General features: G+C 43.1%; 2 protein-coding genes across 26 annotated transcripts in view; one reads left to right on the top strand and one right to left on the bottom strand.

The window, feature by feature from the left end:
- Positions 1–134: 134 nt before the first annotated feature.
- On the top strand, positions 135–5,275 carry ccdc83 (coiled-coil domain containing 83). Of its 2 annotated transcripts, XM_062536677.1 has the most exons (11): positions 135–218; positions 1,015–1,099; positions 1,185–1,269; positions 1,378–1,546; positions 2,225–2,392; positions 2,488–2,579; positions 2,659–2,727; positions 2,817–2,938; positions 3,023–3,108; positions 4,011–4,183; positions 4,663–5,275. In XM_062536677.1, exons 2-11 carry the CDS (start codon positions 1,041–1,043, stop codon positions 4,810–4,812), a joined length of 1,173 nt encoding a protein of 390 aa, XP_062392661.1. In that variant the 5' UTR covers positions 135–218; positions 1,015–1,040; the 3' UTR covers positions 4,813–5,275. The 2 variants fall into 2 exon arrangements, with proteins under 2 accessions (XP_062392661.1, XP_062392662.1); XM_062536678.1 differs by lacking the exon at positions 135–218 and having other exon boundaries at positions 785–1,099; positions 4,014–4,183.
- Positions 5,081–14,036, bottom strand: part of picalma (phosphatidylinositol binding clathrin assembly protein a) — a 26,925-nt gene continuing 17,969 nt past the window's right edge. For 7 of the 24 annotated variants that reach the window (XM_062536654.1, XM_062536653.1, XM_062536663.1 and 4 more), the window contains 10 exons: positions 13,860–13,970; positions 13,523–13,573; positions 12,800–12,931; positions 12,452–12,482; positions 12,260–12,359; positions 11,945–11,968; positions 9,943–10,002; positions 8,434–8,538; positions 7,422–7,526; positions 5,081–6,518 (listed from right to left, as the gene is read on the bottom strand). In XM_062536654.1, the coding sequence (XP_062392638.1) occupies positions 7,434–7,526; positions 8,434–8,538; positions 9,943–10,002; positions 11,945–11,968; positions 12,260–12,359; positions 12,452–12,482; positions 12,800–12,931; positions 13,523–13,573; positions 13,860–13,970 (707 nt within the window). In that variant the 3' untranslated portion in view covers positions 5,081–6,518; positions 7,422–7,433. The remainder of the gene's footprint in view (positions 6,519–7,421; positions 7,527–8,433; positions 8,539–9,942; positions 10,003–11,944; positions 11,969–12,259; positions 12,360–12,451; positions 12,483–12,799; positions 12,932–13,522; positions 13,574–13,859; positions 13,971–14,036) is intronic. The other 17 variants (XM_062536664.1, XM_062536668.1, XM_062536674.1 and 14 more) reach the window with 10 other exon arrangements.

The following is a 14,036-nucleotide window of genomic DNA, read 5'->3' as shown; positions in this document are numbered from 1 at the left end:
TACTTTAGACCTATCGGATAATTCGTCATGAGAGACAGTGCTACCTACCAGACCATAGAAATAAATAAGTATTTTAGCCTACTTCGCTTTTAAATATTTCTGCACTTAAGAATAGTTGTCTCGTGCGCATTTAATAGGCTATTAGGCCATGTCTAGGCGTAGTAGGCTATGTCAAAAGTGTGGCTTTGACCACAAACAAGGACATTAAGCCACTAATGGTAAGTAGGCAGCCTAAGCTAAATAAATTGTGTTCATATTTATTTGAGCAAATAAAAAAAAAATAAAAAAACATGTGGCACGTTCTTGCGTTCAGGTATTGAAAATAGGCTACGGAAGTAGTTCACATATTATGCCCCCAGCCACGATGAAAAGGGACAGGCACAGCAACACTAGTCTGACTCTGAACGCTCTGAACACAGTGATATCCTCATATCCAGACAGCTTCAGAGCGGGGTGTCCAAATGTCACAGATGAGGGCCTGTCGTGGCGCTCCCTCTAGCGACAGTGTAGGCCTAGGCTAGAACAGGTCTCGTTTGGTGACGAGACGACATTGGCCTGTACTTTCTCATGTAGAAAACTAATATAGCCTAGGCCTACACTTTACGCATTTTAGGCGAACAGTAGGCTAGCCTCTCTGTGAAGGATATGTCTCTTACACCTTCACCAGATATAGGCTTGTTATATCTCACTCGGATATATCTGTGCGCACTCAACTTGCGAAGTCTGTGGATGCATTCTCCAAGATGTTTTTGTTGTTGTTATGAATATCACATTCAGCCTACTTTGTCAAAGCGAATCCTATTTTAACATAAGCCATTACAGTCGGAAGTGAGTGGGTTACTATGGTGACAGGATTTGTTTTCCTCACAGGCGTTTCTTCCAGACACAAGGAAAACAATCACAAATGCGCACCGGGCATTCACTTGGAGATCTGATATGATTTGATCTGACATAATGTGCTGACATTTTTTTGTGGTCTCGAGCTTAATAGGGCGTCACTTTCACGCCCATTAGTGGTTAACGCTGACATTGGACGAACTATGGGAAAGAAAACCAGCGACGAAGATGCCTCACTTGCAGAATCTTTTATAGATTTCCAGTAAGCATTTTTTTTTCATTTAACCAGTCAAACAATTGTGAATCGATGTAGACTAATTTGATGCTTACTTTATTTTAATGCTTAGAATTCAAGTGAAAAGAAAGGAAATTGAGGAATTCAAGGAGGATGTCGCACAGCTTGAGAGCGAAAAACAAAAACTTCTCGAACTGGTAGGAAACCAACTGGTTTTAAAAGTAGTCTGATCGAGACTCATTATAATGCATTCTAAGTCACAAATGCACATCAAACGCATCTGTCTACATTTGCTTCTTTCAAAGAGGGACCAGTTGCGAGAGGAGCAAAAGGGCCACATCACAGTGCTGCGTAAACAAGCCAAAGAGCAGGAGCGGAAGCTCGAACAGAGAGGCGAGGTGAACAAGGAACAGGTTGAGGATGCTCTCCATCAGAACCTGGAGTTGAGTCGCAATAAAGAAAAGGAGCTTGCAGGTAGGCTGGTCTACATGGATGTTAGAGCATAACTGCGAGACCATGTAGCTGTTGTAGGCCTAAGCTCCATTACTAGTTAACTGCATCGAGTCCTTCCAATATTGCAGTTAATCTCAATTGCTCTGGTGTATTTCTCAAATGAGAATGGACATTCCGAAGATATAAAGTTATGTTTTGAGACATACACATTTTGAGCAAGTTACACACTTTTGCTAGCCTAGAAATCTAGGCTTGCCAAGCTACACTTTTGCAGTTGCGATTCGTAAAAGATATAAAAACGTTGGATCCAATGGCGCAAAAAAAACGTTGGAACAATTGCGCAAAAACATCCTAATAGTAGCCTACTGGTCAATGGCACCAAAGATCCTCTTTAACCCTCTCTGATGGCACTAGTTATGTTCTGAGGCATAAACACATTTTGAGCAAGTTGTAAAAGTTCTAAAAACGTACTGTTGTGCAAACATTCAAGATGATTTGAGAAATGGACCAAAGGGACAGAGAAAAACTGTAAACATCTGGGAGGGACCTGTGTGTGCTGGATATTATCCAAATCCCCACAATAACCTGGCTAATAGTTCATGTGTTTTTTTTAAAACAAATGTAAAGTGTAAAATGCTGTAAATGTGAAGGTTTATTGAGGCATTTGTGGAGATAAGCTGTTGTGTTTGTTTGAGAGAGAATTAAACCAGGGCCTGAAGTGTCTTGTGGAGCAGGTGGTGGCATTGCAAGCCGAGAGGGAAATATGGCTGCAGTATAAACATGTGGGCAGACACAAAGATAAAGAGCGGACTGATCACCTAAAGGAGGAACTTGCTGGATTACAAAAGAACTTTGAGGAGATGGCAGGTGAATGTTCTTGGTTTTCTATTGTTGTTTTAAGAGGAAATAGTATTGGCTCAGTAAACTCACTGATTGAAAGTAGATTATTATTTATTTTGCAGAAAATATTAATCGATCCTTAGAAGTGACATTCAATGAAATTGATAAGAAAAAAGTTCAGTTGATGGATGACAAAAAACAGCTTGCCTCAGAGGTAACAATTTGCCTGCATGTAGAATACAAACAATAACGATACACTTGATATAGCCTTGATCAGTGACATTATTTTCCAGAGAGCAATCAAGCTTCTCGACAAGAACACTCGTCAGGAGATCAAAGAGAATGGATGGCTTAAGAAAGAGGTACAAGAATCCATTTATGCTCTTTCCCGGGGCTGTTTCTCCACCTCTGTTGAGAAATCGAGGATCTTAGCCACAGTTTCCCCCAACAGGTCGCTGTATACAAAATGGAAGTTTCCATTATGGAAGAAGCTGTACAGAAGCTAGAAGAAGAGAACTTGAAGCTCACAAGTGACCTGTTTACACAGCGCTTGGAGGACCTACAGATATCCAGGTAATCTGTCATCACTCACAGTAGCACGAACTCAGAGTGCTTTAAGAGAAACTAAAAAAGGCGTTAATGTGACTCTGCTTGTAGGAATGTGTTTCTCACTCAAGCAGCTGGACTTGGACCAAGTGATTCTTTCACACTTGAGGATACCTTTATGAAAAAGGACTCAACAGGTGAAGCATATTTATAATCTTTTTCTGTTTTTCTTTTACATTTTTCTTTTTTATTAATGTTATTTTTTGGGCCTTTTTTTTTTATTATTGTTTTGAATATCAGTTAAGGTATTGAGATAGCCTAAATGCCACTGAAAAAAGTATGCGTGGTTTTTGTCCCAGCCACAAGGGGGTACTAGAGAGCTATCTAATACAGCTACATTGATGAGCACTGATGAATTGGCCCAATACATCTGCAGAAATGCAGGAAACTTCAGACATTTTAGTGCACACATGCGCTGTCTGGCAAGACCATGATGTATGACACACAGCTGCAAACATTAAGATGTTGTGAAGTAGTGTGTAATGTGATTAACAGTGTGTGTGCACTGATTTCCTGCTAGCTTATCCTTATGAATGCTGACTCTATGAATTATAAATGGTCAGGTCTTTGATCTCACTACCATAAGGGCTTCAGGCGAGTACACACACGGTCATTTGGGTGTCATTTAGATCCAGCTCATATTTGTTCCGTGTTCAGTTCAAGAGGGGTCAGGGAGCTAAAGATGAGGAGCCTGCGTCTCATGATCAGACCCTGTGCACCCGACAGGAAAGGCCCCCCGATGCCTATCAGTTAATGGCGGAGGAAGCCACTGACTCATATCCTCTCAGGATTGTTTGGCAGCATGGCACCCTCATTTCCCTCTCAGACACCACAATGTCTGGACACAACAGATTTTTAAAGGAACAATGGCAGCAGCTCTCTCCTTATATGGACTTGCTTTGTTTGGGTTCGCGTGTGGCGTTAGTTGTAAGATGCCTACGTTTTTTGGGAAGGGGTCATTGAATTGGGTTCATCACCTAAATTTCCCAACAGATGTTGCCAAATTTCTGATTCCGATTCCCTCCCACTTCCCATCCAGCAGTGCAGGTCCGTGGCCACATGGCTGTCGTCCAGGCAGCAGTGGACGGCGTGGTGACCCAGGCGGAGATCGGTGACCGCGGGTGCAGTGGCGGCTCCCCTGCAGCCGTGTCTGAAGAGGGCTGGCCACAGGACCTCAGGCCACTGCTGTATGGCGGTCAGATACACTTGAAAGTAAGATGTGTGTCAACACTTTTAGTATAGAGAATGTGTTGCACATCTAGGTCCTGAGGTTGCTTTACAAAAAGTACACAACTGCTAAAGTGCTGATACTAGAAATTAGCCAGTGGGTTTCAGAACAGCTGCCTTTAACTCTAGGAAGTTGCACACTTGCATGTATTCCCCAGCCTCATTCATCCACGAATAAAGATGTAAGATTGTATATAGAAGTTTTCTTAGGCATGAACAGATTTAGACATTGTGATTTTCGCAGTCAATTTAAGATGACTGGAAAGCTCAGTCGTTGGATGTGTCCTACCATGAGTTCCCCTTGGCCTTGCCTGGAATATAGATGACACGGACATCTTAAAGAAACAATCTCTACCCTTGTTGCAGGAGCCTGATCTATGGCCAGACAGGAAGTTCTCCCTGTGTGTAACCAACAAGCTATCCCTCTGTCCCCCTCCCTCCCCTCCCCTCCCTGTGTGGTGTAGGAGACCATGCACCTGGGCTCTCTGGAACAGAAACTGCTGAGTGTGGTGGGCCAGACCATGCCCCTGCACACAGCCTCGCCTGATACCCACTGCTCGGGCGGCGACGACTGGCCAGTCACTGTTCACATCATCCGGAACAGGTTCCAATAGTTTCGGGCTCGCTAGCTACTGCACAAATGAAAAGGCCTTTTAAACATATGTTACAAAACCCCACACATTTTAGGAGTTCTCACTTAACTGGTGAAATTATTGAGAAGTATGTCTACACATGACTTTAAACATAGCTATGTATAATAAACATCTGCAAGGGATTACATTTATACCATTAACTATTTCTAAGCGCTTCGTAAACTATACACTGTTTTTGTAACTAGTTTTGAATGCTGATACACAAATGAATGCAATGCACACACGGTCGTCGTGGAAGCTGCGCTTTATTTGAAAATCAACCAAATTTTGCTTACATACATTTTTAATATATAACCAAAAATAGAATCTGCAGGGACACGGTAGCAAATGTGCTAATCAATGAATAGAATGACCTCCATATTCTGACCATCCTTCACATTATCCCCCCCACCTCCCCGAAACAAGACAGGGTCGATTTTATATACATCAAGCACCGATCAACAGTGCTTCACTTCACCCTGAACCTACAACTATTTTTTTTCTTATAAAGACACTACTGACCCCAACCCCCTTGTGTTACCAACATCTTAAAACTACACACTCATCTCCCTCAGTGAAGGATTCCCTTAGTGCTGCCGTAACACAGATGGACAGAGCATGAAGGTGACTCTCACACATTCAGGTTGGAAAGGCAGCCATAGAACTGTAAAATGTAAAATAATGACATGCCAAGCGATAAAGCAATACAGATCCTCTCCAATGCAACGCGGCTGAATCACAAATGTAGTGCTTTGCTGTTCTGATAAATGTTCCCTTGCAAAAAAACCCTAGGCACAGAATTGACTATGTGAATTAATTAATTGTATACTCCCCTAGTTCCCTTACAAACACAGGGCCGTGAGTTTCTGAGCTACAAAGAATTGCACTAGACATGAGAATGGTTGAGAATATTTAGTGCTCGATTTGTCTTTACAGGTGTTTTCATTTTATATTATTTTTTTTCTTTTACTCAGTCACTCTTAAAATCCAATTATACAATCAATCATACCCATGTACGTATATTCCTTAATACCTCCCACAAGGAAGAGTTCAATAAAGTATTTTTTTTCCTTTCATGTCCTCAATGGGTAATCATAAATAAATAAACAAAACACAAGGAATGTCTACTGCAAACATAAAACATAAAAAAATAAAAATAGAATAGAAATCATAGTATAAACAGAAGTTAGCTTTGTCTAATTGATGGTGGTTAAATTAAGTAATGCATGATTGATGATCAAATGAACACATAACTCATCCCAAGTAAACCCCATTTAATCCCCCCCTCCCCCAAAAAACATCAAGCTGCATGTGTGGCAACCAACTTTTTTTTCTTTTTTTTTTGATGCATTACTAAACAACCCGTTACCTCTCAATGGGCATGGGAATCTTTACAGATGGCAAACAGGATGATGATTCCTATGGGTGGATAACAACAGCATTGCACACTGTTACTTTGTTAGACAAATTACAAAACGGGCGCCATTTTCATCCGACGCTTGTCAAATAATGACCCCCCCCACCCCCCACCATTCCCATATTTGATTCCTTCAAAAGCTTTTTTTTGTTGTTGTTGAAAATGATATTCTCAGGGGAGAATCAAACATAAAACTAAAGTTGGGTTTAAAGGTTTTCAAGATTTGCTGCGGTCAAGATTCTTCAGACTCCAAGTTTTACATGAACTGCATCTGTAAGAGAGAGATAATGAGAATGTTTCATTAAATAGAAATCGACTTCTCCGAGTATCTAGATCCTTATTGAAGTTCCATTTTTTCCCAATAAAATGACCCAAATTAACATCTTAAAAAGTACGATGATGGAACAGATCAAGTTTTATTTATCACTGCTGACAATAAAAATAAAGCTATTTTAAAAGGGGGCACTGACAGTCCCTGAAATGAATATTTTATTTTTGCTACCTCAATAAGTCTACAAGTCCAGAGATATTTGCCTGAAGCACTAACCAGTTCTATTGTTTAGCCATAGCAATATTTCTTGACTGATGGAAATCACATCACAATTGAAACAATGACAAAGGTTAATCTATGGATTAAGAAACTGCAAAAGGTTGATTGTCCATGTCTTGTGTAACAGTCCTCATGCATCTTCAACATTGGTTTCCTAAAGGTATTATACTACTCCTCAATTCTTCTTTCTTGTTCCGGTACTAGAGGTGCATGGCAATCTGAACGTTTCTTATTAGACATAGAACTCATGCTAGGAGCTATAGTTTAAAAAGTGAACTCATAAGCGCCCGACTCTCCAAACTACCACACTTGTTCAAGCCTCGTGTGTCGGTGTATGCAAAACAGCATATTCATGGCCACACATGAATGGATTAATCAGGTGGGACTTGCCCTCATCATAACGAAATAGCACTGGCAACAGGGGATGACCTCATAGGAGGTGAAATCAATGAGGAGATGAATGAGGTTTGATGGCTTAAGCTTCAGAACCAGGGAAATTCTGAGGAGAAGGAGAAGGAGGAAGAGGAAGAGGGCGCCGTGACGAGCCGAGCCTAAGGCGGCCGTCACGGGATCATGCAGCACCCGTGCGCACACTGATAGAAACACAGACAGAACATGCTGTACCTAAAGATGCCTCTACAAGAAATCCTTGAGAGAGAGCTGTGCAAAGGGGTCCTGTCCTGGAGCTCTGAGGGGACTCTGACTGGAAGGACTAGAGGCGGCCGAGTGCTAATTCAGAGAGAATGAGAGAGAGTGAGGGGAGCCAGGAACAGCCAGGGAGGAGAAACACCACCACCACCACCACACACTACAGGAAAGGGGGAAAAAACAAGGACTAAGAGGGTGAAAATGGGGGAAATTGTCAGACAGAGAGGTCCAGGAGAAGAGGCTCCGTCTACGGAAAGAAGCAGCGGGCCTGGGAGCACGCGAGACGTGCTGCAGACAACTGCCAAGGAGAGCCTGTGGTGCTTTCTGCAGGAGAGGCGCCATTTTGAGGGTGACAGCATGGCATTAATGTTCCCCAAAGCGCTATGCTGGCACCTTCAAAATAAGGCCCGGGGCGTTCTAGAGTGGCACCACTCCGAGCACCGACATATAGAGCACATGAGAGGGTGGAAAGTCAGGATAAGTATTCCTTGCAATGTGTGACTTGGGAGACAAAGAATACTTATCCTTCCAAAAAAAATAACAAAAAGAATAAAAAAGCCCAAAATCACAACCATCATATTCAGAACATAGCTGCAATGATAGGTAAGGGTGAATGGCGATTTACTCAGCTTATTCTGAATAGAGGTTTAGTATGCCAGAATTGCTATTGCTCATGGGCATAGAATTCCATCTGTCATTTGTCGAGGGAAAAAAAAAAATCCAATGAAATGTGGAATGCTTATGTATTAAAAAAGAAAATCAGGACATATAGGCCAAATGATTTTCTCAATAATGCCCTAAAACAATAATTGAATTTTGGCGTAAAACTGCTGACAAGGCTACAAAAAAAAGAGATCTCAATGAATTGCCCCACATGACTGGCTACAGCAAACTGGGTCGTGTCCAAGCGAAGCTGTCTGGGTTTGATGGGACAGCCCTGGTGCCGTCTCAGTCCCATGTGTGGAGCCCTCTCTGGCCCGCCACCTACCTGTGCGCCTGAGACTGGGCCAAAAGGGTTGGCCGGCCTCATGACCGGCTGGGTGTACATCATGGTGGGCTGAGTCATCATTGCCACGGAGTTCATTTGAGGGGGCTGGAGAGAAAACACAATACTCTCTTACACACACGGATTGCAGACATACAGATGTTATTTATGGAATATTTCTTTGAACGTGAATATAAAAATGTATGGAATATGTATCTGAAATACACCAAATTATACATACATCATACGTTATAATAACCCGATTTATCCGATGTGGATAATCTATCTATCTATCTATCTATCTATCTATCTATAGCCATGGTCATCTTATAGGCCACAGTTAGCTTTAGGCTATCATTTCCCAACAACAGCAAAAACGCACAGGTATGTAATGTGTCTAATATTGCCATTAGCTGCAACTCAAACGCCTTTCCCCTTCACTTTTTTTACTTTGCAAAAGACAGTAAAAAGCTCTACTAACTGCACGGGCTTGATTCTACATCATCACAATCTAATATGATACTGCATCAACGTCGTCGTCATTTGGCAAGTTTCTTGGAAAACATTGTTTATACGGGCACTGCTCTAGTCAACAGAAATCACAGTTACCTATTTGTATGGGAAAGCGCAACAGACATAACAACTGTGTTGGAGTGGCGTGGAATTTGAACAGAACAAAACCCAATTGTCTTCCCCTGATCTGACTGCTGTTACTTGTTAACTACAGCTCAAAAATAGCGCCCATGTGATGAAGTCACTGTTGCATGAACTTGTGTGTCAAAAGATGTAGAAGAGACGGCGAGAAGGCAATCAAACTCAGTAATCACCCTCCTTGAGTCACCACTTTCAGAGGCCGCACCATTTACATAAAAATGTACACTGCCATTAAAAGAACACATTTTGGAGAGCTCCAAACGCACTAGCACAGAGGTTGTTGGAAGGATGAGTCAGGTGAGTGGGAAGGGGGGGGGGGGGGGGTGCAGACTCGCAGACATTGCGTAAACGATTCTTCTGCAGGCCTCTGAAGCTACAGTATGCAATCGTCTCTTCACCTTTCTGAACCGCGACTGGCTCACACAAAAAACAAACAAACGATGGTGTGCACATTCCAGCCAACGTGACTAGTGACTTCCTGGGATTGTGAGTGACTTCATGTGATTGTGAACAAACACACACACACTACTGCTCATGTGATGCCAGCAAGGTGGACTGGACTCTATAAACATAAAACCCTGGCATGAGCAATATTCGAGAGGCTCTGAAGTCCTTCAAAAACTCATCAGCATGTTTTTTTTTTGTCTCTGACAAGGGAGCTCACACTGAATGGCAAGGGAGAGGGGGGTGGAGTGATTAGCACGAGACAAGGGAATCAGTTCAGCACGGTCACCGTCACGTTACAACACTGCCGCCGTGAGATGCCGTTTCAGGCTAAACAAACCAAAATCCCGTTGAGCACTTGGCAAAAGCAGTGGCTGGTGTGGTATTTTAAGAAAACAATCTCTCCTTTCTTACCATTCCATATGCCATCATTCCTGTGGGCGTCGTTGCAGGGAAGGCCATGACAGATGGTGCCTAAGACAACAGAGACCAAAATGAGAACTTTTCACAAAACCAGAGAGAGAGAGAGAGAGAGAGAGAGAGAGAGAGAGATTAATGTCAAGTACTGATCAGGTTATACAGAAAATCATTTGCACACTTTCATATAGTCAGGATTTCCATGCATAAAAATACTTGTCTGCCCTGTACTTGTTAGTTTCCACCTTTAGCCTTCATGCACGCCACCTGCACAAAAGTTGCCTTTGTTCATTTTACTCAACTCAAGGAGGAGGCCATTTTCTAATAACGCTAGCACTTAGTCTCATTGCCGGCAAAGAGCGAGTGCACGTCTGGGAAACATTAAGTGTGCCTGTTGGAAATTAGTCATACGGTAGGAGGAAAAGCTGCTCTGTATCAAGCAACTGAGGGACAGTGGGGTTAAGAGAGGAAGGCCTAGCGTGTGTGAGGGACAGGCCTCAAAGACAGAGCCGTCATTGGCAGGTGCAGGGGGCTCTGCTGAGATTGGGATTGGGGGGGGGGGGGTTCTTTTGTGGAGGAGCTTAGACTCCCCAGTGAGGTCGGCCCTTGTGACAAACACTTCTGTTTGACATTCCGGATTTTGCATTGCAGTGAAAACATTATAGGACAGACATCTTCTGTTCTTGCCTTGTAAAATTAACCAAATGTGGAAATGAAGAAACATATGGTTGAAAAGAGGGACTTTTTGTAATATGTGCCCTTGCCACCAGCACAGATTAATTACAATTAATCTAAATGTATTAATTAGGTGGGAACTATAGGTTATACTCCCAATCCCCTAAATGATGCGGATTTCACCGGTAGAAGATCGAGGTACCTTTAGAACACCACTTCATTCTGAGCTGACAATAGCATAGACATAAACCAACACAAATGCTTGGCTCATGTCAGCCAAAAGAGAGGGGGTGAAAACGCAATACGTTGAGATAGACTGCAGATATCTGAAAACAATAGGCCATTTAAAGGAAGATGTAGATGAAGTAGGACTAGCTTATGAAACCATGGGGGCATAAATGTAAAGTGACCATGGAATACCCAGCTACAGCAGATATGTAAACCATAGAACTAGGAAGTTAAAAATGTCAATGGTTCCGAGAGTACAACCATCCACCACAAATTCATACAGCAAATGCTTTCTATTGATTTACGAAATAAACTTTATAGCTCAGACACTTAAAAAGGTGAAAAATATTTTCTCTGTTATTAATATCAACTGGACTTTAGAAAACACGTTTGAATATGAAATGAATAAAAATCTTGAAATCTAAAAGTTCCGTACCTGTCCTTTTCAAATGTACTATCAATCAGTACCGGTAGAAGTTAGATATTGTGTTGAATAAACTTTCAACTTGCATACTTTCCCTACTTCTCTCTTCTACATAACTTGATCCATGCTGAGTCGACCATCCTATATTGATTCATGAATCAATACTCATGTTTGCAGATAGTTTCCGTTGCACACAACTCAAGTCTGCAAAGGCCTCCCTCAAGATGAGAAAACATTCAACACCACTTGGCAGTCTCTTTAGAAACAATGGCTTTCCTCAAAGCCTTAATGGACGTGGACTTAACAACATCAAGCTCTCTCTCTCTCTCGTCAGCAGGAGCCACTGAAGAAGCAGAGAAAGACTGCTGCAGTAAGAGCGTAGGGAAGAAGAGAGTAGGGCAGGAGGCAGCGTGTCTGTCTGGCTGGCTGTCTGTCTGTCTGCCTGCTTGCTTCATGCCGTGGCAGCCCACTGGGGGGGTTAGCAGGTCTGATTGGGCCCAGCGTGTGTGACTTGGCAAAAGACCGGTGTGACTCTGTACCGATGCGCATGTGCAGCAGACACATACAATCTCACGCGCATACAGTATGGACAGTGACCGGAGTGGAAGCCGTGAGGTTAATCAAGTACATGCTTTTTCAGAAGCAACAAGAGCTTCAACTGTTGGGACTTACGTATTGTAGGAAATGCATGCCGTTCTGTATTTTTCCCCGACGATGAATTGAATTACACAGTGCAAGACATGGTTAGAAAATAAACAATCAGAGAACTCAACTGGCAGGTTCATTTGACACAAACAGCACTTCAAAACAGTGAGAGGAACACAAACAAGACCAACTACTCTACCATATCCACCGCATTCCAGAAGGATGAAGTGGTCAAAAATACACACACAAAGAAGAGTCGGGTTATTTCCATCAAGTCCTGCTCACTTCAAGAAACAGCTCGTCTTTGCGTCATGCCGTGGCCTGGTCTACAGCGGAACTCACCATGGTGGCAGGGTTCCACGTGGTTGTAGGGGCAGTCTTTGGTTGCCAGTTTGTTCCACCTGTTAGCTTCTTCTCCCCAGGCTGACTCCAGTGAAGGTCACTGGAAAGACATGGCGGGAGATTTAGTAGTAACAGACACACACTTGCACGACTGGGTCAAACAAACCATTATGATCTCGACATTGCACTTACTTTTTTGCTGTTCCATTGCCAATTCCAAGATCTGAAAGACCAAAAAAAGAACATTTTCATGCATGTTTCTATGAATTCAATATACTTAAAACCAACAGTGGATATTGTCAATCCCTCGGCCTGTTCTCAATTTGTAAACATATTGACTAGCATGAGACAGCCACAGAAACTCTGCATGTGACAAATGGGCATCTAAGTGACTCCAATTATCAAATATGATATATCTTAGCCATCACAAGAACACACTGGCAACACCCATAATAGCACAGAGCATGCTTGAAAAGCTTTCCGAGGTGCCTGTAAGCCTCCGTACCAAGAGGGCTCTACTGTGCGAGGTGTGATACGTACTGCCCACGAGGTTGGCCAAGGAAGAGTCCAAGTCATCCGACACCAGTTTGCCAGGCTGCTGAGCGCTGAGGGTCATCAGTCCCTGGTTGGAGAGGGCTACTGTGGGTTTCAGGATTCCGCCTAAGACATCATCTTAAAGGAAAGGTACCACGTAAAGGATAGGGAGGAGGACAGAACACCACAGACGAGAGGACAGAACGATGTTTAATGCCAGCTGGAAGACGTCACAATCTTGTACACAGAGAAACAAAAACAAAAAAATACAGAGAACCAAAACCATTAACGTGTCAAGGAGTACCGAGTCAACTCACCCGGTCATGCATGCCATGCAAAGCCAAGGCCCACACACAGTTACCAAGATGGAAGGAAAGAAAAGACATGATTATGAGTGAGGTGCCTTACAAATGAAATATAAACCGTCATCAGCTTATACAATTCACCATTCAAAAATTCACAGAGGGTGGTGCAAAACGCTAGTCCTGGGTTACTTGAAAAAGCGTGCATTAGCTTGTAGTCTGTGTGGCCTGTGTAGTGCGTAAGTGAGGTTGTGTTACAGTGACTGGTGTTCAGAGCTAAAAGTCGCTGTGATGTAATCAGCTGGGCTAGATGGGGCTGTGTGCCAGTTAACAGAGTAGACTGAAAAGAGAGAGGAGAGCCCAAATAAAAGCCCAGACACATTAATGATCTCAATCTCTTGTCACACAAACTGGCAGGACGGCTTACATGATGAAGCTACCACAGCCGTATCTGTGAGCGGGTTTTGAGACTGCATCTCTACAAACAAAAAGAAGTTATGTAAACAAAGTCAGACACAAGCAAAACATTAACCCAATTACATCCATCATCACAATGACTGGGGCCCGAGAAGCGCCGCTAAACCACCAGCCAAAGCACCATCAGCACCACATCCCGGGAGCAGGGGACTGCCAGCTCTGTCCAGGCAATAAAAGGCCCACAGCATTCGGTCTCCGAGCGGTACAGATGGAATGTGCAGCAGGGAAAGAGTGCAGAGACACACGGTCAAGTCAGTTGCGGTGGGCTACAGGAAACGGGTCCTTACCAGCAGCGTCGGCGCCGTTAGCGGAGGTTGACTGATTGCCAAACACAGAGTCAAAGTCAACGTTAAGGCCTCTTGAGGTCTGTGGTTGAGGGGCAGGAGATGCTGAGAACCCTTGGAGCAAGAAACAGGGAAAGGGGGAATTAATTAGTCATGTTTAGAGAACCTCGTTTGTGGAGC

The sequence above is a fragment of the Sardina pilchardus genome, chromosome 5 (genome assembly GCF_963854185.1).
Source record: "Sardina pilchardus chromosome 5, fSarPil1.1, whole genome shotgun sequence".
NCBI classification, from domain to species: domain Eukaryota; kingdom Metazoa; phylum Chordata; class Actinopteri; order Clupeiformes; family Clupeidae; genus Sardina; species Sardina pilchardus.
This window is presented reverse-complemented; position numbering and strand designations above follow the sequence as displayed.